Source organism: Anabas testudineus, chromosome 13 (assembly GCF_900324465.2).
Source record: "Anabas testudineus chromosome 13, fAnaTes1.2, whole genome shotgun sequence".
NCBI classification, from domain to species: domain Eukaryota; kingdom Metazoa; phylum Chordata; class Actinopteri; order Anabantiformes; family Anabantidae; genus Anabas; species Anabas testudineus.
The window spans coordinates 22,599,128-22,621,571 of NC_046622.1; the positions used below are offsets into that span (position 1 = coordinate 22,599,128).

At 41.1% G+C, this 22,444-nt stretch overlaps 2 protein-coding genes across 2 annotated transcripts; one reads left to right on the plus strand and one right to left on the minus strand.

Annotated features, from left to right (window-relative positions):
• Positions 1 to 1,574: 1,574 nt before the first annotated feature.
• Positions 1,575 to 4,022, minus strand: LOC113165422 (RIMS-binding protein 2). Its single transcript, XM_026364867.1, has 5 exons — positions 3,801 to 4,022; positions 3,269 to 3,425; positions 1,918 to 2,039; positions 1,749 to 1,820; positions 1,575 to 1,667 (listed from the first exon to the last, which is right to left on the minus strand). Exons 1-5 carry the CDS (start codon positions 4,020 to 4,022, stop codon positions 1,602 to 1,604), a joined length of 639 nt encoding a protein of 212 aa, XP_026220652.1. The 3' UTR covers positions 1,575 to 1,601.
• Positions 4,023 to 8,409: 4,387 nt separating this feature from the next.
• ywhag2 (3-monooxygenase/tryptophan 5-monooxygenase activation protein, gamma polypeptide 2) lies at positions 8,410 to 13,338 on the plus strand. The gene is made up of 2 exons (XM_026341207.1): positions 8,410 to 8,664; positions 11,712 to 13,338. Exons 1-2 carry the CDS (start codon positions 8,578 to 8,580, stop codon positions 12,366 to 12,368), a joined length of 744 nt encoding a protein of 247 aa, XP_026196992.1. The 5' UTR covers positions 8,410 to 8,577; the 3' UTR covers positions 12,369 to 13,338.
• The last annotated feature ends 9,106 nt before the right edge of the window (positions 13,339 to 22,444 follow it).

Sequence of the window (22,444 nt, forward strand, 5' to 3'; positions counted from 1 at the left end):
GTATTGTTAGAAGTAAAAGCCGGATGTCTTCGAAATGCTTGGACCCACAACCACCTGCTGCCCAAAAAGCCCAAGAATTATTTCAGAAATGTAAAAACATTGTACATCTTTCCCCAAAAAGTCAAATATCAATTAGTTTCCAATTCTAGTGCAACCAATTTGTGTGTGTGCCCCTGCGTGCGTGAGTGTGTGTGTGTGTGTGTGTGCGTGCGTGAGTGTGTGTGTGTGTGTGTGTGTGTACATGTGTGTGACTGTTAGAGCTTTTCCTGTGTTAACCACGTGGCTCAGACAGGGTTAATAAAAAGATCACGTTCACTTCTGGGTTTTCTTTCTTCTGTGGACTCCTCGCGCTGGTAAGACCCTGGTAGCAAGTGACTTTATTTCATGATCTGATCATTACTGCTTTTATTTGTTGTCTCTTTCCAAACAAATATCCCTAAAATATGAAGCCGTTACTACATTATTACATTATTACATCGCATTATTGTCTTGTATCAGCATCATTTTACACATAGTGGTGCTGTTCTCGTGTCAAGTTATGAAGTGTGTTCTTGTGTTCTTGTGTCATATTGTGTCATACTCTTGTGGAAACCTGCCTTTATTCAACTCATCACATCTTCAGTGTTTGCGATGGAGTGACCGGAAGCTACTGATGTACAGTGTTGTCACCCATAAAGTAGAAAGCACTACTAAACTTCACTACACAGTGTAGTGTTTCCTACTTTATGGATGAGTATACTGTTGGCTGCAGAGGAATGTAAAAAGAAGACCCCCCCCCCCACCAACCTCACCAGATGACCATGAATTTGTCTGTTTTCCTTATTTATTTGGTTATTTACAAATGATAGAATAATAGTGAATGTAAAAACCTGTCAGAACAGATTGAACTATTTTAATTTAGTAAAGTTGAGATCTGCAGTTAGAACAAAGCAGGTAGGCCTGAGCATTGTACAAATTCAAGTTTGTTCCTTTTCACTTTCTGACTTGCAGTTTTCATATTAATTAAAACAATTCATCATTTTACTACTTCATATGAAAAGAGACAGTTATAGAAAATATATAAACAGGGTATAAGGCAAATGTGGACGTACTATATTGATACATGGTCTGCAAAAATGTTTTTTTATTTAGGCTAAATGATCTATACATTGCCTTCAGATATGATTAAAATATTTTATTTCATATAAATATAAATTTACTATATATAAAACTTAATTTAGTAAATGTGGCCGCTCATGAGGGGCGTTTTGTAAAAGTGCATTGAGTAGAAGTGAATATTAACAGTGAATCTATGCTGAATCAGAACATTTAACAGTTTTTTTTTATATAAAATGATTTGTAATTTTTCATTATTCCTTTTTTCAATAAATGAATGACCTGAGCAATGTATTATGAGAACTGTTTTCTTACTTTGAAGAATCCTGCTCAATACAATACTTTAAATAGCTGCTTGTTTAATGTAGAGCCCCATATATTTGCTATCTAAAGGCGATGCAGTGTCATCCTATAATATCAAAATTAAAAAATATATTGTTTGACACATTAAATACTGAGTCTTAGACTTGGCATTCGGAGCAAACATCTTAGTGTGGCGCGTTCGTCTAATCCCAGGGTAGTGGCTGCAGAAAGTTGGATGGTACCAAACCTCGTCGTCCGTGCAGGTCCCCCTAAAATTCAGAGGAAGGTTCAGCTTGTGTGTGATAAGAGCTAAACGGCAATCATCTAGAAGTTATAGAGATGATGCTCACATAGTAAAATCCATCTTGATCCATGTCACCTAACACATATATGATGTCTCCTGAACGAAACCCAAGTTCAACCTGTGACAGAGGAAAAGTCCAAATCACCTTTTTGTATTGTAAAGCAGTAGAAGACTCTGAAGACATGATGTGGTTCGTATCTGAATGTAGTGCTTACTTCACTGTCCATGTTGGGTGAACTCTCCCATGGATCGTAGTCAAATAAGGCCACCATTCGTCGAACGACTACATTGTCAGGGACACTGGCTGCATCGCTAAGATCTGGCGTTAAAGACATACCTGTGAGGACAACGGACACAAACAATCACACACACTAAACTTAGTGAAAGCATTCAAACTGCTGAAAAACTAGTTGTTGACTAAGTGAAATTAGTTTGAAGTAGTTCATTTAGTAACTTTTGTAATATACACACAATAAGTCTTGCTTTTACTTCTTCTTATTAGTTGTAGTATCTTTTTTTAGCTGTAGTAACTTCCTACAGTCACACACATTGACCCTGGGGAGCAGCAGAGTACAAACTGTCTCTCACAGACGATCAGCTTCTGTAGCTTTCTCACCACTGGTGCCACAGGCCTGTAGAAGGTGGCGGGAGCTCGTGTTTTGATGACTTCCCTGAGATAACAACCCATGTTACTGTTCTGCGGTGGAAAGTTACTATGTACAACTACTTAAATATGAGTTGAGGTGTCTGTACTTCAGTATTTTTACTTTATGACACTTCATAGCCCTACACCACCATAACTACACGTATCTACAAATGAAAATTTAAATTAAAATGTACATAAAAGAATATTTTTTTCTATATGTTTTACAAACCATAATTAAACTGATTGATCAAAAACACTTACTGATCAGTTTTTCATGCTGGATTTTTATGGAGGTAAATTCTTCCTATAAGTAACCTCAAATGTGAAGTTGTTGGTTTAAGATGCATTTACAGATTGGTAGCATTTCCACTTCCATGTCAGGGGAGGATCACATCACTCTTGTTTGCAGTGTTAGAGGTTAGAGTGACATAAGAATTCAAGCCTAATGTGATCTGTGAGTGCCAGGTGATGTGTAAATCCAGTTTAAAGAACTGCACTGAAAAACATTTGTACACATTTGTAAATCTCGCTTTTATTTGTAGATTGCTAAAGACCACTCACTATGATTTCAATATGAAACCTATAGTAGACAGTTTCAACTTAATGACAAATTATAAGCTTGTTGAAGTAGACCAGCGGCAGAGCTGCTGTATTGGATTGTATTAGGCCTAATGAAGTGGCCAGAAAGGGATCCACATGTGTTTATACATAAAAGCCCTGATGGAATCTACAGCATGTTATATGGTGTGTGCAAAAAAAAAGTTTTTTTACACTACTCTGAAAAACTCATGGACTTTGAACATTTTTCTGTTATACTTTCATCAACGTAGAATTTTGAATGTAGGGAATGTAGGGCGTGTTTACAGTGTAGTCCCATCACTTCTGTTCTACCAGTGTGCTACAGCAAGGAGAGCTGATACCTGTGTGGTCCACAGGCAGGAATCCCTGCTGCATGAGCAGATGCTTCAGGTACTCATCATCGACAGGGATTTCAGCCACCATGTTGCTTGGCACATACCCAGAAAGACCACCAGACTCCCCGTGATAGAACCCATCAGAATCTTTGTCTCCAAACACCTAACAAATGCAGAGGCCGTTAATTTGTGACGTGAAGGTTTCTACCAAAAACATGTAGCCTGCTGCATGTACCGCAGGAGCGTTGCAGCAGTCGACAGATTGAGTGAAAAAAGCGGCAAATCACATCAGTTCCTTGGAGATGTGACAGGAAACAGAGAAAACAGCTCACATATTCATATTCACATTCGGCTGGCCTGAATGTAGCACAAACAGGAAACACCGCCGTTCGCTTTCAAAGAAGCTTTTCAACTGGTGCAGTGTGGGAACACAACTCATTCACGACCAGTGCACAGTAAACTGTAGACTAAACTGTACGTGGTGAAGAGTAACACTTTAGCAGGACATGAAATCCCAAAAGTAAAAGACAGTCTTTACCTTGATGATCTGGCCTGGTACAAAAGGCAGCTCCTCTGCAGCCGTGTCAGGGTTGGGAGACATTGCAGCAGGGTTGTATGGGTAAAGTGCCACAAAGAGCCGGGCGGTGGTTATGGACACCTGACTTGCAGTCTCAAACTCCCATTCTGTGAGCTCCTCCGGAGTAGCAATCCTCACTTCATCGCCGTATATTAAAACATCCAACTCCAACCTCGTCTCCATTTACAGCAGCGTGAGCACTCGACTGTCCACAGCAGACAGATGGCTGCTGCAGACTGCACAACTCTCCTTACCCTCATCCTAATTTGAGGTAATTAAGCTGAGCAGAAGGTACAGTAATCCTCTTTGAAGCAAGTAGAGACATTCATTAGTTCAGCACTGCCTGTGGCATTGTAGGCCTGGACCAGAGTAAAGGGCTTTTAAAAAGCTGCAGAAGAAGCCTCTAATAACTTATCTGAGTGGGCTTGGAGTTCTTTAAGGAAACCTCAAACCTACATACAAGGCAGCTGAAAGATCCCTAGTGTCTATGAATACCAGTGTTAGTTTATGGTCATTTGATAGATGTACTTAGGGAAATGCTCCACATGAGAAAAATATGCAAAAAGTCACACAAAGTTTTATCACACAGCTGAACCTTAGTCGTGTAAATAACCTTAACAGCAGCCTTGCTGGCATCTGCCAACTGTTAGCAAAAGGTGCATGTACACAGCTTTCTGAACAAACCAACAGGGAAATAGAGGGTTTACAGAACATGCACTGAAGAATAATCAGTGTGAGTCAAGTGGGATTTCCTCTCAGAATGGGTTTACTGAAAAGCACCAGAGAATGGGTGAAAATGTTTTGGGGGTTTTTTTGTATAGTTTCTGGTTTCATACAGTGGCTCTCCTTTCTTAAACTTTTCATCTATAAAAAAATGTTATAAATAAATAATAAATAAAACTCTACTCTCTTTCATAGTTCCAACTGTATAAATACTTGTATATTATACTCTACTGAATACTGAGTCTTAGTTAAGACTGAAGATACGGTGTTTTTCTAGACTCCTATTGTTGACTTGACCCAGTTTACACATCACTGAAAGTCAACACCTCCTCTCTTCACCTCTGACCAGGTCACCAGGTGATAATCTCCTTCTGCAGAGGAAGGGAAAGGTTTAACTCTTCCCTCTGTGCGTGTGTGTGCGTGTGTGTGCGCCAACATGAATGATTCCTTCATGTATTCAGTTCATGTATTTCATATCTTCTACCCACTGTGATGTCCTACAATAGTCCCTATGGGGATGAACAAGGTTGAATAGTATATTTAATGATGACCTGCCTCTGAGCCTGGGTCAGCTTACATTTATAAACTACAAAACTGACAGTCCTGTGGTTTCCAAATCTTTAGCAGCTTTCAAAGCAACTGACTAAATCATGGTGGCTCATCTTCAGATGCTTTCATTTCTGATTGTGTCCAGAAGAGGGAGCTGTGCAGGTCAGGCAGCCAAAGTAAAGGTAAAAAACCTCCATGCTGAAATATCTGCCTTGTATGACTGTACAGCTGCAGGAAGTGATTATTTTTGTTATAGATTATACTGATAGTGTCTTGTGCAATTTTAATTTCTTTGTAAAACAGATAAATTCAACCATAAAATAATCTAGTTTACTGTAGGTCAAGCACATTTAAAAAGCTAAAACCATGAGACGCTTGGAAACATGGAGGTGTATGCATGTTAAATCTGAATTCACATATTAATGAGCTATAGCTGCCAAATATATATGTTGAAGCATAAAGTAGAAAATATATTTAAAGTGGATGAATAAAATGCTGTGAAACTGAAGTACTTGGGTACATGTACTTAGTTACATTCCACCAGTGACTCTGACAAACATCCTCTGCTCTCAGTGTGTTTCTGCTATAGCTGCATAAATTCATCTTCACCAGCAGAGTTTGCCCTTTGCACTGTTTACTCACTTATGACCTTGACGGCAGGAAATGCAGGGATCTCAGATTACAGTTCAGCTGCCCAAGAAAATGTATTATGTCATGATTAAAAACAAAGCCAAACTTTACCAAAGATCCAGTCACTAACATGTACTTTTATTCATTTGGACTATAGATTGCATTTTGGGGCATTTGATGATCCCTTTTTATTATTTCCTTATGTTGGGACTTTTTTAGAGGAACAGTACAAGACCAGTGGATGTCCACCAGAAAGAAAGTGTTCCTTCCAGACCAATCAGTGACCAATCTCTCATTTTACAGAAAACAGGCTCATGTGTTTGTCTAATTTGTCCTGCAGGGGGTGGAAAGGTGCAAAACGTATTAGTGAAATCAAATTGTAAAAAAAAAAAAAAACTGTAGAAATCACGCCTATGTTTAATAGTGGCAGTAAGAGCATTTTCCACACACACTCAAGGGATTGGGACTAAACAGCTCTGTAACCCTAAGAAAACTACTTGTCAGTGAGGCTAATGAGTATAAGCCTGTGGGGGCAGTGCTATGATCTGGGGTTGCTGCAGTTGGTCAGGTCTAGGTTCAGCAACGTTATGTGTCTAAAAAATGAGGTCCACTCACTGCCTGGTTAGTGTAGTGGTAACATCACTGCCTCCAATGTTGGAGACTAGGGTTCAAATCCCATCAGCCTACCATGCTCCCCTACCACAAGGCAGGCAGTGTGAGGACCCCTACCCCCAGTAGGGGTCCTCTTCTGGACACAACTAGAAATGAAAGCATCTGAAGATGAGCCACCATGATTTAGTCAGCAGCTTTAAAAGCTGCTAAAGATTTGGAAACCACAGGACTGTCAGTTTTGTAGTTTATAAATGTAAGCTGACCCAGGCTCAGAGGCAGGTCATCATTAAATATACTATTCAACCTTGTTCATCCCCATAGGGACTATTGTAGGACATCACAGTGGGTAGAAGATATGAAATACATGAACTGAATACATGAAGGAATCATTCATGTTGGCACACACACACACAGAGGGAAGAGTTAAACCTTTCCCTTCCTCTGCAGAAGGAGATTATCACCTGGTGACCTGGCCAGAGGTGAAGAGAGGAGGTGTTGACTTTCAGTGATGTGTAAACTGGGTCAAGTCAACAATAGGAGTCTAGAAAAACACCCGTATCTTCAGTCTTAACTAAGACTCAGTATTCAGTAGAGTATAATATACAAGTATTTATACAGTAGGGGTCCTTAGGCAAGACCTCCTCACGCTGCCCTGCCTTGTACTGACTTGTAAGTTGCTTCGGATAAAAGCGTCTGCTAAATGACTAAATGTAAATGCAGAAGTATCAGAACAATGCCACAGTGAATGCGCATTTTTTATTTTTTTTAAGAGCAGTGTAATTCTGCATACAGTTATTTTCTGTGAAGTACCTTGAGATGACTTTTGTTGTGAATTGGTGCTGTATAAATAAAGTGAATTAAATAGGTAATAATTTTAATAAACATAAAGTTTGAGCAAATGGATTTGAACTTCACACACAAGTTGTGTAAAAAGGTGAGTTGTCTACAAACCACAGGTCTGACTCCTGGTTCCCTGCATTCCTGGCTGCAAAACGGGCATGTTTCTCTGGACAAAACACTGAACTCCAAACGCTTAGTGTTTAAAATGTGGCTGCCTGTCTACCAGAATTCCCCAAGGGGATTGATAAAGTATCAGTTACTATTAATATATATTTTTTATTATCTCGGCCTCAGTGGGATACAGCACATTGTGACACACTATAACTTACAAGACTAGTGATCCAAAGAATGGAATCAAATATGTCATAAAAATTGATGGTCATTACCAACAGCCAGAAATGCAAACACAAAGCAATGAGCTTATTCTAAAGGAAGACAACAGCACACCACACTGGAAGACTTGGGAAATGCTTTAAAATTGTTGTTACCGTGCAGCACACACAATATCTTTTCATCCAGATGTCATAGTGTCTATGTCACTGCAGACTAAATCACTTCTTTAAAACTAACTCGATTATGTTGGGTGAACTTGAAAATCAAAGCTCAGTTAACTCAGGGTTTTAGTCATGTGTTCAGTTATTAGTTAACATTAGTCTTAGTTAGTTTAAAGAGTTGTTCTTCATTTGATGCAAAGAACGTTCAGATGCAGTTAAGTCAGTTTCTATCAAATGAAAACAAATGAAAACTATACAGTTAAAGTTCAGTCGTCCTATATTATTATTATTAGTAGTAGTATTCTATAAAGTTCTGGGCCACTGTTGCTGTTTTTTTAGAGCAAATTTATAATTATTATGTATAATTCCTTTATAATCATGGGCCGTTTTAACAGTTTTGCTTTTGTCTTTTAGTCCTTAGAATGACTGGAAACACGGGCAGACAAAGGCAGCTACACAGGACTCATTCTCCCACAAAGCCTTTGGTCCAGCGCCTCTCCACAGCATCCGTCCCTGCGCGCCTGGCCCCTCTGGTTCCCATGTATGGAGTGTTACATCATTGGCACAGACACCCACCTTTCTGAGTGGTGACGCAACCGAGGGACTGTGTGTGTGTGTGTGTGTGTGTGTGTGTGTGTGTGTGTGTGTGTGTGTGAGAGAGAGAGAGAGAGAGAGAGAGAGGAGGAAGGGAGGACGGAGGGAGGGAGGAGAGAGGAGAGAGGGTGTCCCGTCTGCGCGGAGCACAGACAGACAGCAGGGAACAGCTGCGGCATTAGGCTCGCGTAGGATTTCACTGCATTGCGATTTCAAATATCTCATCGTTTCATTCCCCCCCAAAAAAACCCCAAGTAGAGCAGCTCGAGCAAGCAGCCAAATCTCATTTTTTAAAAATGGTCGATCGCGAGCAGCTGGTGCAGAAAGCCAGGCTGGCTGAACAGGCTGAGAGGTATGATGACATGGCAGCTGCTATGAAATCGGTAAGTCTATTTCAAAAAAAAAATCCAAAAGGGCACTGATTGAGATTTGGAAGTGTGAGGAATGTTGTGTCACTGCTGTGTTTGGGTAAAGGCTTCATCCTTTGACTGTGAGGTGACTGGCACCTCAATGTGCGCTCTCCCTGCTCCACACTCGGGCGTCGAGCTAGAATTCAGTCATATTTCATGTGTGTCTTCTCCTGTCGCCCATGCATCGCCATCTCGGTGCCGTATTTTTCCTGAGTCGAGTCCAACTTGGTCCGCTCCTTGGGCGGTGCCTCTCTGTCGGCCGAGCCGCTCGGTGGAGGCGCACATGAACGTGTGCGCTGCAATGAAGCGCGCACAGGCCCGAGCTTGATGTGTGGCTGTACGAGAGGCTCACATCACATCACATCACATCACATCACATCACATCGGACTCCTCTCTGTTGCTTTTCTTTTACTTTTTGAAATATTTTCCCACCTCACCCTCTTCCCTCTTCACCTCTCCATCTCCCCTCCCTCCATTCCACTGAACTGATCAGAGCCTCTGCTGCTTGGAGCCATGTGAGGTTGCTCTGGTAAAAAAAAAAACCTATCAACTGCTGCTGCTGCCCCTCCTCCTCCACCCCCTCTTCTTCTTCTTCTTCTTCTTCCACCTCCTCCTCCTCCTCCTCTCTTTGTCATATCTATTCAAATAATAGATGTGATTAAAGCCTGCTCACTTTTCACACTGCTCTTTCTTTCTTTCTTTTTCACCTCATGCTTGGTGCTTGGTGAACAGTCCTCCACGAGGAGCCCTTTAACTGTTCTTCCCTCTGAACAAACGTAGGAGGCAGTAGAATCTCTCTAGAATATTCTTTGTCATATTGCAGTGAGTCAGGATGATCAGATTTGATTGTGGGGCTTTGTCGTCTTCGTCCTCTTGGTCTTGTCAGTCCTCGTACAGGCTCGTTTTCCCCCATCTGTGCATGCGCTGTTTCCATGTCGGGGGCTGATTCCGCCTGATATCCAGCAGGGAGTTGAAGTCATGTTGGGTTAATGAGCCTGAGTAAGTAGTGTAACATTTGATGCAGAGGGGGGGTGACACGGCCGGCCTGCCTCACAGGAGCTGCCTCAGCTCTTATTGGGCGGCGCTGAGCACAGAACATCTCTCTGCTTTGTGATTTATTCTTTCCATCTCTGCCCCCTTAAGAAATTCAGGGAACAGGATTCTCCAGCGGGGATGAAAAAAAAAAAAACTGCTGTGTCACACTAGCTCCTACTGGAACCAGCAGCATCATGGGAGTCTTAGCTGGGCTTGTGTGAGCTCACTTATAGATACAAACCATCATACGTGGCTTTAAACAAGCAACATTTAGTGGTTGCTCATAGTGATAGACCGAGCGAGCTCCTGTAGATGGTTTGTCCTCAGGACGGGGCAGGAGGGGGGGTTCTGGTTGCAGGAGGTGGGATGATGCGTGTGCAGGGAGGGATTCCTTTCCCTTTAAACCATCAGCCATGTCAGTGCGGTCCAAACCGGGCCCTCTTGCAGTGGGGTGTGCTCTCGCTGTTTAATCGAAGGGAATCCCTCACAACTGTAGCCAGACCTCTGTGTTCCTTAAGAGAAATAGACATTGTTCTTAGTGGAACAGGAGATTTGTACATGCATGGGCCTGTCATTATCAATTAATGATTGATTAGGATCATGATGGATGATTTTGTGGAAACCAGGAAGTTTTTGGCTTTCATGCTTCAAAATCCTTAATTAATTATCAGATTGTCACCAGTTATTTTTCTGCCAGATTGTTGCAGCACATAGTGAGTGGATAATAAAAGATCTGATTGACTTTTGTTTCAGCTGCTTTTTAAATCTAGATCAGCATAATTAACATATCTGACTGACACAGCAGTGAGTGCATTATATTTGGACTTAATGTCCTATTTGTGTGCACATATTGACTCTGTTCGACTGTAAATGTCCCGCTTGTCATTTACAGTCAGACAGGATCAGTAGGTTTGTGTTAGAGGGGCCCACCCCACTTCTATCTCATCGTGTAAAGGTTGAGCCCTCCTCTCCATCCACTCAGCATGTGCGTGACGTCAGCGGTCCTGTGCCATCTTTGTGCTCCACCACCTCAGCCGAGAATTGTCAGAACACGCTCAGGAGGAGTGAGAGACGCTGGCAAATCCTCCAAGCAGATCTTCCACACTAGAAAAACTAGCTTTCTCTTAGGGTGACAGGTCCTGTAAAACCTTATCTACATGATATTTACATGTGTATTTCTGGCCCCCGTGCAGTTATCGATCAAACAGAAAAGCTGTGTTTATGACAACTCCCCAAACCGCAGGCCTGATCTGTCAAAGTCTAAATGTGACGACTGAGCACACGCTGATGTAACAGCGTTTTCTGACAGGTAAAAAGGTCAGTTTGAGCCTGAGAGAAGGTCACTGGGACATGTGAACTCCCTGTGCACTGATGGTTTTCACTTACAGTGCAGCTGCCCCCCGAGTGCTCGTGGTAAAATCTTAGCCATCTCCAGCCCCCACCATCCCTCTCCTTTCCTAACCCCCTCACCCCCCTTGAATGATATCTTGAATATCATTTCTCACTAACTAGCATTAGCTGTCCACGTGGCAGCTGGAGCTGCACTAAATGAATGGATTGCCATGGAAACTGGGAATTGCACATGACAAGTGAAATATTGCTCATCCTCTGTGCTGTGGACTGAAGCATTAGTCCAGATCCTTTCATGTAGAAAAGAGATCTATTCATCATCGAGTCATCTGATGATTTGTCACTTTATTTTCTTAAAACATAAGTATAGTTTATAACTAGAACACACAAAAAACACAACTTCTATTTCATGTCAGTTTACATTTATATAAATCAACCAGAACTCCTCACACCTGAGAGGCGGGAACCATGAACAGTAGCTGCTGCTCAACTAATTCTTTAAACTCCATTTACAGTGCTCGATCTCTTTTGTTCTTGTATTCTCTTTTACACTGCGTATACGCAGTCTGCTCCTGCTAACTAAGGCTTGCGATCTTAACTGGTGACTAAATGCTCCATTTCCTCTGTCTTCTAGGTAACAGAGTTGAATGAGGCCCTGTCCAATGAGGAGAGGAACCTCTTGTCTGTGGCCTACAAGAACGTGGTCGGGGCGCGTCGCTCCTCCTGGAGGGTGATCTCCAGCATTGAGCAGAAGACCTCTGCCGACGGCAATGAGAAGAAAATCGAGATGGTCAGGGCCTACCGGGAGAAGATCGAGAAGGAGCTGGAGGCCGTATGCCAGGACGTGCTCAACCTCCTCGACAACTTCCTGATCAAGAACTGCAGCGAGACGCAGCACGAGAGCAAGGTGTTCTACCTGAAGATGAAGGGCGACTACTACCGGTACCTGGCCGAGGTGGCCACCGGGGAGAAGAGGGCCACGGTGGTGGAGTCGTCTGAGAAGGCCTACAACGAGGCCCACGAGATAAGCAAGGAGCACATGCAGCCCACCCACCCCATCCGCCTGGGCTTAGCTCTCAACTACTCCGTGTTTTACTACGAGATCCAAAACGCCCCGGAGCAGGCCTGCCATCTGGCCAAGACCGCCTTTGACGACGCCATCGCCGAGCTGGACACCCTCAACGAGGACTCATATAAAGACTCCACTCTCATCATGCAGCTGCTCCGAGACAACTTGACACTGTGGACAAGTGACCAGCAGGATGACGAGGGAGGGGAGGGCAACAATTAAAGAGAAACCACACTTCGAAAAAAAAAAAAAATACGAAGGGCCGGTGGACTTTGGCAGCCGCTTTTGCCGATGACACTACCGCAGCAGCAGTTCTTTATTTTTCCATGTGTTAAAAGAATCAAAGAATCAAAAGAGAGGTGAGAGTGGAGGTTAAATCTTAGTTTAAATATATATAGAAATATATATACAGTTGAAAGGGGCCTCCGTCTTCTTGATTTTCTCTTTGACATTTGCCAAAACCACTGATATGTCAGTCAATCAGCCTGAAGTGGTTGTTGTTGGATTGAAATGGCAGCCTCACACTGGCATACATAGGAACTGATCTCGTCAAGATAAGCTGCTTTGTTAGGTTTTTTGGGTGATAGAGATGCATTTGAGTCACTTGAGAGAGAAAATGCTTGAATGGGAATGCCTCACTAAACTAGTTTGCATTGGTTCCAGTCCAGTTCATGAGACAGGGCCCCCGAAAGCGATTGGTATGAAACGAAATCAGGAAGCTTCTAAACTGATTATTTCCCCCATCGCAAACACACACACAAACACACACACACCTCAAATTTTAGATTTGAAATGAAGCTGGAGTGAAAACGAGGAGCGCTTCGACTAAATTGATCCCCCAGCTTGCGTCTAAAGCGTATTTCACAGATTAGTCTGTTTCGTCACTGGAACCATAGATTCTTTTGGAGGTTGAAGATTACTAAAGGCAGAGACTTAACGATATGAATCAAACAATAAAAAAACTAAAAACTAAAAAAGACAAAACAAAAAAAAAAAGAAAATTAAAGCAGCTTCAGAGTTTGTGGTTTACTTCTGTGTTTGTTTTATTAAATGCACTTGCCTACTATACTGTTTCTTCAGTGTAAGATGATGACAACAATAATATCGATTATTCAATATTGTGCATGCTGGTGATGTATTTATATACAGTAGCTTGACTTTATTAACTTATACTGTGGGTGTTAAGTATTCATATGATTGAGAAAAACAGGCTTCGTCTGATGTTGATTTCTAATTTATTTTTGGATTTCTGTTTCTGTTTCGTTCCTCTGTTATGTTTTTTTCGGTTTCGTTTCTTGGGTTATGGTTTTTGATTTGCTATACCAAAATGGTGATCGTAAAAATTGACCTGTAATGGGCGTTGCTATAGTGACATGCAATATGTGTGTATTTAATTTGTTAATGAAAGAAAAAAAAAAAAAAAGGAAGATACAAACCCAGCAGTGATCACTTAATCTTAGCGGCTGGTGTTTGTCACATTGAAGTATGATTCTGCTCTATTTTGTTCTTTGAACAGTATTTAAGTACTTTTTTCTGTCATGCTATCCAGTTTTAATAATGGTGACGTTTTCAGGCTCAGTGTTTCTGTTATGAATTCACAAACATGGACCATACTTTCTTTCCGACAGTATACATTTTCCGTTTGTTTGTTTGTTTTTATACCTTTTAGCTGTTCCTGAGTGACAAAATATCTTGAATGTGAGTCATTATGTAGCAGTTGCACAAGAACCGAAATAATAGCTATGATAATAAAAAAGAATATGACTAAATTATACATGCACCATTGCTGTGGTGGTCTAGTGTATTGTTGTATTGTCACCCATGAGAAATGTTGGTTTGTTTTGAGTTTTTTTTTTTTTTTTGCTTTTAAGGAAAAAAACCATCTCACAGAAAACTGCTTTGTTTTGTGCCCTGTGTGCATTATGTGCTCGAGTATTATTATTTTGTAGTTTTTTAGCAAGCATGTGTGCAATTAGCAACATTACTCGTGTCTCACATCTATACATCACTTAGACAGGAGTATATTGAACAGCGATGCACAAATACAATCACAGGGAAAGCGTATTCAGAAGAATTGCTTATTGATTAGCTCTAATGTGAGAATCCACGTCTTCAGAACAAACCTTCGACACTAAGAAGCTGCTTAGGAGCACAGAAAGCTGCTGAATGGATTTATCCTCATGATGCTGCTACTTGTACAGACTATTACATTCATATATTCATACAGATGGCAGTTTAGTTTTCTGGAGAGGTGGCACTTTTGGGGGACTTAACAGAAACCAAAAGCCTTAAGGTCAGTCACAAAGCCTCAGTCACGTATGCCAGTTATGTCACCATCATGATTTAGGGCTCATAAGCTCGCAGACGCATTGATACGATTTTTAATGTGTTACAGCCGCGATGGTCTCGAAGGCTCCCCAGAGAAAATGCATGAAACCATAATGCCAACCTGCACAGCTAGCTCACACAGCTCATGAATATTCAAACACACTTTGAATTTGTAGCTTACGTGTGTTACAATAAGTGGAAATTGTTTCTGTTTCTCTTACTTTATTGTGTTTTTTTGGTTTTTTTTTTTTTTTTTTGAAGAACCATGTCAGGAGACTCATTGCCAAGAATACATCCATTGTGTTCCTTTTTGAATTCTTTTTCGTTTAGTTTTGGTTTTCTGTGCTTTGTGTTTTTTGATCTTTTCATTTTCCCGCTGATGTTGATCTTTGTTTCTGTGACGTGAAAACATAAGAAAGGAAAAGAACTCGATCAAATAAGAGCTGACCTGCTGGAAATCAGCAAAGAGAGGAGTGAGAAGTGAAAAAGATAAATACAAACTGTATGCTCTGCCCAATCTTTGGTTGCCATCTGTTGCCCATTAAAGTTATTTGTTTATCCGTAGCCTATTATTCTACATTTTCGTTTCTCTCTGTAATGCAGCCATTTACAGTCGTATCAGAAACACCACAGCTCATTCGCTCCCATTCCCTAAGTTCATTACTGAACAGATTTTCTACCTTTCAGCTGAGCTTTACAGCCCACACATTGAAACAGGAAGTCAATATGACCTTATGCAACCCTTCGTGGGTCACACAGCTGGTTTGTGTGGCATGTATGAGTGTTTGCGTCCATATCTGGAAAGGAACGTGTGCATCGTACAGTGTATACGCCTGCACCATTGCATGTCTTGAGTGTCTGTGGGTGAGCGTGTGAGATGGAGCCTGTGTTAGCTGCAGTGCAGCTCACATAACCACTGGGCTGCATGTCAAACGAGGCTCCTTCTGAAGCCGCTTTGCTCGTCATTAACTTAATTAGTGCACAGATCAAAGAATATTGCTTCAAAACACAATAGGTTTAGTAATCACAGCAGAGCAGCACTGAAAATAAACATCACCCTGCACCTCATCACAGCCAGTGGATGGAGAATCTGCATCTTATAGGCGTTTACATTGAAACGCAAGCTGTATTTTCTCACCCAGAGGTTGAGACTATCAGACTAATCAGGGATATCTGTGTTTGTCAAACTGGGAGTCGAGCCCTCATACTGGAGTGGCAGGCTGCTGGATCTCCCACCCTTACAGACTGCAGCCTCCTGCTGCAGCTTGCTGCACTGAATCTTTCACAAGATGAAATTCTGTGCTCTGAACAGTGCTCCTCGCCAGCCAATAGCTGACAGGCTCACTCTCCACAGCCACCAATCCCGTTCCTGTTGCTAGGGCTATAATAAGTATCCCCCCCCCATTAGCCTGGCTCCTTGCTGCACTGCTCAGACACCTATTGCATCCTGTAAAAAAAATGAAAGCTCAAAGCACACAGGAGGCATTAGGATTCAGCACCAACCTGTCCTGGCTGTTTTTAATGCACTGCTAGGCTTTCAGGGACATGGGTGTCGTCTTTATTGGTAAATGTTGGTGACATTACACATCCCTAAATACACAGGGGGCCTACTGATGGACATGTAATTGAATCTTCAGCATCTGCTAATTCGATTTAGCACTTTTTGTGTCGAATTCCATCAATTTACAATAAAACTACATACATTTTCTCATGAAATAATATTTATTTTATGCTCTTTACAATAAACACACACCTACTCACACTAGTTTATTAGATTTATGTAATCTGCATTACAAGAGAACATAAATGTCTCATCTAGGAAATACAAAACAGAAAGGTGTTCCAGTGAGCATTACTTCTACATATAAAATAACATGATAAGGCACAATGGAGCTGTAATTATGTCACCCAAAGACCGATGTCCTTTAAATCACTGCATCAAATTCCTCATCAGCATCAGCGCATGTGGTCACTGTGATGCCACTTTTCACAGAAAAGCTCCTGATGATATCAAATAATTGTTATTTTCATCCACAGATTAAAAATAAACTGTAGAAGCCAGGTGTGACTTGATGATGATGACACGGGAAAGTTATTTCTGTCCTCTCTGAATTCCATTAGCTCTTTCAGCTTAGTTGAAAAGTAGTAGTGTACACAGTCTCAGTTCGTTTTAGGTAGTGACAGATTTGATGAAAGGAAAACTGAAAGTCTGTGCACTGCATTTAAAGACATTTGGCAATGACATTTTGGACAAATGTGCTTACTAGATTCTCTTGTTGAGATTTAAACAAAAAGATCGATACCACTCTCATGACTGTTCAGCAAATAACAAGTCACTGCAAGCAACCAGTCAGCTTAAAGTAAGCACTGAGGTATTGAATATCGGTCTTCAAATCTAAGAAAGCACTTCCACTTCAAATGTTGAACTATTCTTTTTATCTCCCTGTTTTCATGTCTAAAGATACCTTTAACTCTGAAGCCACTCTAATCTCCATCCTCTTGCTTTTATTAGGATTTTACCTGGTCTGGATCTGGACCCTGTTAACATGTGGATCAAGGCATGTAAATGACAGTTGGCCTTCTACTTTGGTCCAGGCTGATATATTATAGTAACTGTGATGGATTGGTGTAAAATCAACTAGAGGCGTTCATGATCCCCAGAGGATGAAACAACAATCTCCTGAGTTTAAATCCAGTTTTACTTTACGCTGTCAAAACTCACAGGCTTAACAAAAAAACTGCCTTAAGTGAAAAAGGCAACTCAATGCGTCCACCACATTCAACTTCAAAAGTTACTTGGAAACTCATCCAGAAGTCAGTGTTGCAGACAAATTACCCAAGTTATGTCATGTCTGTATTTTCCCAGTTTCTATGTCTGGATTTACAGAATTCAGCAAGGGAAGAGTCAGCTGGTCCGTTGCACATCAGAGTCACAATGTTAACCCTCCATAAATCCTAATGAGTTCATACACTTCATAACATTCAAAAGGAGAAAATGCTCTGGAATACATTTACTAAGTTGGAAAAGCTGGACTCTTTATTCTTCAGTGGGGGATTTCAGATATAACCTGGACTCTGATTCAGAGACAGAGTTGAATGTCCATTAACGCGACTGTTAACTGATTCTTTCTCTAACATTCTTTTCCTTTCGTCGTGGCTCTTTTAGGAAATTTAGACATGACAGTAGACGTGTTTCCCCTTGCTGTATTTCATTCTACATACATGAAGTGACGTGACGTATTGTTGCAGTGTAATGATTTCAGAAATGTACAAACTCCACACTAGATGCAGCATTTTTTGCTGTTTTCTCACTGTTAAAGCATTCATCAGCAGCCAAACCTCAAGGCTGTTGTGGCTGGGGCTCTGAGGCAAAAGTGCCAACCGTAGTGACCAGACACTGGATGGCAGCAGCAAGAGCACAAACAGCCTTAAGGCTGATTCACGAGTAGCAAAAAAAAAAAAAAAAAAAAAAAGGATGGATAAAAATGTTGCATCACCTTGGATTTTTAGAAGTTTATGATCTGACTCAACGTGATCAGCACCTCAAAGATCCACAGAAGATAATAGCTGCACGGCTCCAGAAATATCAGCCCATTAGAGGGAGGGAGAAAAGGAGATGAAGAGAAAGAGGGGACCCATGTAGAAGCGGAGAAAAGAGACAGATCTATAAATAGGCCTCCCTGCAGCCTGTGAGTAGACAGTGAGTAGACCAGAGACATCAATGTGACAGTGTCTCCACCACAGAGATGATCCGCCTGTGTACGGCTGGTGAGAGTTCAGATTTATGATTAACAAGGTCTGATTTCCCATTTTTTTTGCTGATTGAACAAGTGACGTGACGTAAAACCACACGGATAACACTACTAATCAGCTCTAATATTTGTGGTTTTTGTTCCACCATATTGTGTTATTTTCTCACAGCTATGATAAGACAAAGAATGCTGCCGACTCTCTCAGGCACACCGACAGCTGTTATGCATGACTGCTGCAAAATGAATTATTCAGACTAACATTTAGACATTGTATTATTTATCAGAAAGTCCCACAACGTTCAGCTGAAGGTTTAAAAAGCCTATTTTAAGGAGCACTGGTCTTAAAACACTGGATACATTGCGTCTGACAGAAACACTGCCGTCATTATCTGCTCATCACCTCTTGACGAGCTTCGCAGCATTTCTGACATTCAGCGCCGGGGATGATTACTCGTAACTACAGAGGCTTTTTTGCGGTGAGCAGAAGTTTGTAAAAGGTGAGACTAAAATGATGTGCTCGCCCCTCCCTCCCCTGTCTCACGGTTACGTCACGCTGCATGTTCTTTCAAGGCCTCCAATTGCAGGAGAATCACAGTCACACCACATCCCCTGACACAGTAACATCCTCATTAACATAACATAAATGTGCTCAAACCTCACTGTATTTGATGTGTTGTTTCTGTATCCTGGTATTTATGAAGATTGTAAATCTACTCTCACGGATACATGGGAACATTTCACTAATGTCTGCTAGTTTCTAGTTTTTTGTCTCTCACCATACTTCTTAGTGCCAAGCAGAAGTTTTATATAATAGGGATAACTGTGTGACCTACTGTTTGTAGCAAACTGCATGAAGAACAATTTTCTTTAATATCTCTCAACCCGAAGCGTAGAAATAAAAGAGACTACACCAAGACCCTGAGACCATTGAAGCTATAAAAGCATTGTCACTTCTACTTGTTCAACTATAGATTACAATTATGAGGGAACTATATTAATGGAGGCAAAAGCATTTAAAATTTAAAAAAAAGATGAAAAGATAAATTTGCAGTCGATAAAAAACAGATTTCATTTCATCACAGATCATTTTATTGTATACTGTATTTTCCTATTTTCCAGTGGTGGAAGGTTCAGTAACAAACAAGCAACCAAAACCACATCAAGTACAGGTACCTATACTACTACAAATACCTGAGTATTTCTAATTACTGCTACCTTTATTTAATGTTAGTATGGTATCTAACTATATGCATTTGACAATATGCAAGACTGCATTTGTTGTTCAAAAGGATAAATCCACATGAAGACTGGAGAGTTGCCTATGGGAGAAAAGTAAGTAATGTTCAACCTGAGAAAAGGGAGAAAATCAGTCAGAGGTATTGTAGAAACATCACACAGAGCCAATTTGGAATATCTTACAGAGCAACATATACAGCACAGGTAGCTAGAACCATATGGAAATAATATATACACAGCAAAATGTCTATAAATCCACAAATATTAGATCACAATGAACAACCCAGGGCTCCACAGTACTATGTGTTGTCATTAGGTGAGTCTTTGTGGATCATGCAGAGGGACTAGCCTCCACAGTCAGCTCACTGTCAGAGGAGGTGACGTATCTCTTTGACCTCCTCTGTCAGAGCGTTGACCACGGGGGGCGTGCCTGCACCGAGGAGATCGCACACAGTGAAACAGTTATTCTGCTAATTTTAGCTGCATCTTTCCGTGATTGTTAGAAATGTTTTTACGCAAAGGAAAAAAAAAGTTAAAGTGAGAATGAAACGATGTCACTTGTCTAGCAAGCTGTGGTGTGAATCGGCACATTCCCTATTTCGGTAATCTTAACTCTTAAGCACCAGAGAGGTTCACAATGTGATAATTAACTGTTAATAACTAAAACTGAATGTTGGTATTGTGGACTAATCTTTAGTCAGACATTTGCAGATCATTAGTAAGCAGTTTTGAACATTTCTTGTGCTGTTTCTGCTCTGAGCGTGAAGCGTTCATTTATTTATATTATTTTTACCTTAACAGTATCGAAGCAGTCAAGCTTTGTTTTACAATTTGTTCCTCAGATGCCAACTGGTTGACAAATTATACACCCCAGCATTTGTAGGTCTGCCTGATGTCTGAGCTGGTGACTCATTACTGAGGTGGGCACAGGGGATTCCCAGCAGTGCAGACGAGGAGAAGAAGAAGAAGAAGAAGAAGTCCTCCCCTCAACTTTGTAGTTGACAGCAGGCCAGTGGGGTCAGTCATGGTGAATAACAGACACAAAAGGGAGTGAGAGAGGGAAAAGAGACACACTGAGGGAGAAGGAGGGAAACATGATGAAGTGACGGTGAAATAGAGAGTTAACAGAGAGCGTCTGTGTTTGGCTTAACATGTGAGGCTGAACAGCATCTGGCCCTGGATGTGGAAACTGAAGAGAGTCTGGGTGGGAAACTCCATGCTGAAGAAGCATTATGCATTTGAAATCCGAGAAATACAGCAGAATAGAATAGAAAGCATAGAAAAATAGCCAGCGAGAGCGGAGGAAAAAAGAGCAGCACAATGAAGTTACTACTCCGTATGAGTGCAGTGCTGTGCTGTTGCATGGCAACAGTTTCCACAGAAATCTTTGCTCAGAAACTCTCCTCTCTGGTCTTCACATATCTGCAACGAGCAGTGAAATGGGCTGACTGCAGGAATACAAATGGCCTCCTGGACCAGTGTAGCTCACTGGGGCCGAGGAGACGTTTGTCTTTTTGTTTTCTACATTTACAGGGAACCTAGCACAGAAAACGGAACCTGAGCGATCATGTAGTTCATTGTAGTTGACTGACAGAACCTTTTAGTTTGGGCATTGTAATGTTTTGCAGGCCGTCAGCTGCCCCGGTATACAGAATATTTGTGACAAGGAATATGTGCTGCTGCAGCTTTTACATACAGCAGCAAAAGAGTATTGGCCGCGTGTCAAAGTGTCCTCGGACAAGACAGTGAATCCCAAGCACCTTAAATGTAGCAGCCATAATGAGCCATATTTATTACATAATGCTAATGCGCTACTAGCCTGCTATTCATGTGATGTTGATCTATTTATAACTCGACTAAGTCTATGAACTATGAGTTAGGCTGTTTGACATTTGATGCTTTAACAAATCTTGGAACACGTGATTACCAAAAATCACTAATCATGCATCAAGTGCATGTAGTGCTTTGATATTTTGATAAACTGTTTAATTTGCACAAACTGTGTTGTAAAAGCAGCAATATACTAAATGAAAATATAGATTAGACTAGATTTGACATGATCAGCCTAGCTGAGCATTCTATTAACCCCTCTAACAGAATGCAGGTGTCTGGGTTAAGTGTACTCTCTATTCAGCTCAGTCGGTCGAGGCAGATGACCTCTCACCCTAAACTTGGTACTGCATGTTTGTTCTGTATTATCTGCTTAAGTGAGATTGTTGGGTTTTATACATGATTCTATAGTTGTATTGGTAAATCCATAGGTATTACACAATGCTATATGCGCTATGCGAATATGCTGAATTGAACTGCGTTATACTTTTACTCAGTTCTCAGCTTCTCTTTTCTTGTTGTTTCTTGTTTTTTTCTCTACATCAGTAGTACACCTGCTACAAAGTCTCAGTATCTGTATTTTGTATAATACAGCAACACCTTCTTGTCTCTGTTCAGTGCTTGTTACCATTGTTTCTTTGCCACGTTGCACCTTTCTGCCTCAAACCATCAGAGATATTGTTCCACCTACTACACACACCTCCGGAGAATCCTCCAGGCTCTGTTCTACCTCAGTAAATCCTACCTTGCCAAACCCAACGGTGTACTCACAGCTCTACATGAACCTGAAATTTATGCTGATCAGGACACTTTGTGGACAGTGATGCTGTGATGGTGACTGGCAGTGGCCCTCTTACTCAGCGATTTCCCTTTTTGCAGCATCATGCCTCCTCCTTCTTCTCTGATCTCAAACATCTATTTTTGAAGCACAATTGAAGGAGAGATCAGTGCTGAGAGACAGCTTGTTTTTGAATAAAACATTGAGTACTCACAGCACAAATGAATATTTCCATGTTTTGCTACTTTATACTTTAACTCCATTGCATTTGAGAGGCAAACATAGTACTTTTTACTTCACTGCATTTATCTGACAGCTATAAATCTTTTATTGTTATTATTTCTACAGCAATTACTATTATTAATTATTATGAT

Bases quoted from the DNA above. Each gene is read 5' to 3' on its own strand.
- ywhag2 (XM_026341207.1), top strand. From the start codon at position 8,578: ATGGTCGATCGCGAGCAGCTGGTGCAGAAAGCCAGGCTGGCTGAACAG. The intron at 8,665-11,711 runs GTAAGTCTATTT...TCTGTCTTCTAG, and splicing joins TGGCAGCTGCTATGAAATCG to GTAACAGAGTTGAATGAGGC.
- LOC113165422 (XM_026364867.1), bottom strand. From the start codon at position 4,022: ATGGAGACGAGGTTGGAGTTGGATGTTTTAATATACGGCGATGAAGTG. The intron at 3,426-3,800 runs GTAAAGACTGTC...TGCATTTGTTAG, and splicing joins TACCAGGCCAGATCATCAAG to GTGTTTGGAGACAAAGATTC. The intron at 1,821-1,917 runs GTAAGCACTACA...CCTCTGTCACAG, and splicing joins CACCCAACATGGACAGTGAA to GTTGAACTTGGGTTTCGTTC.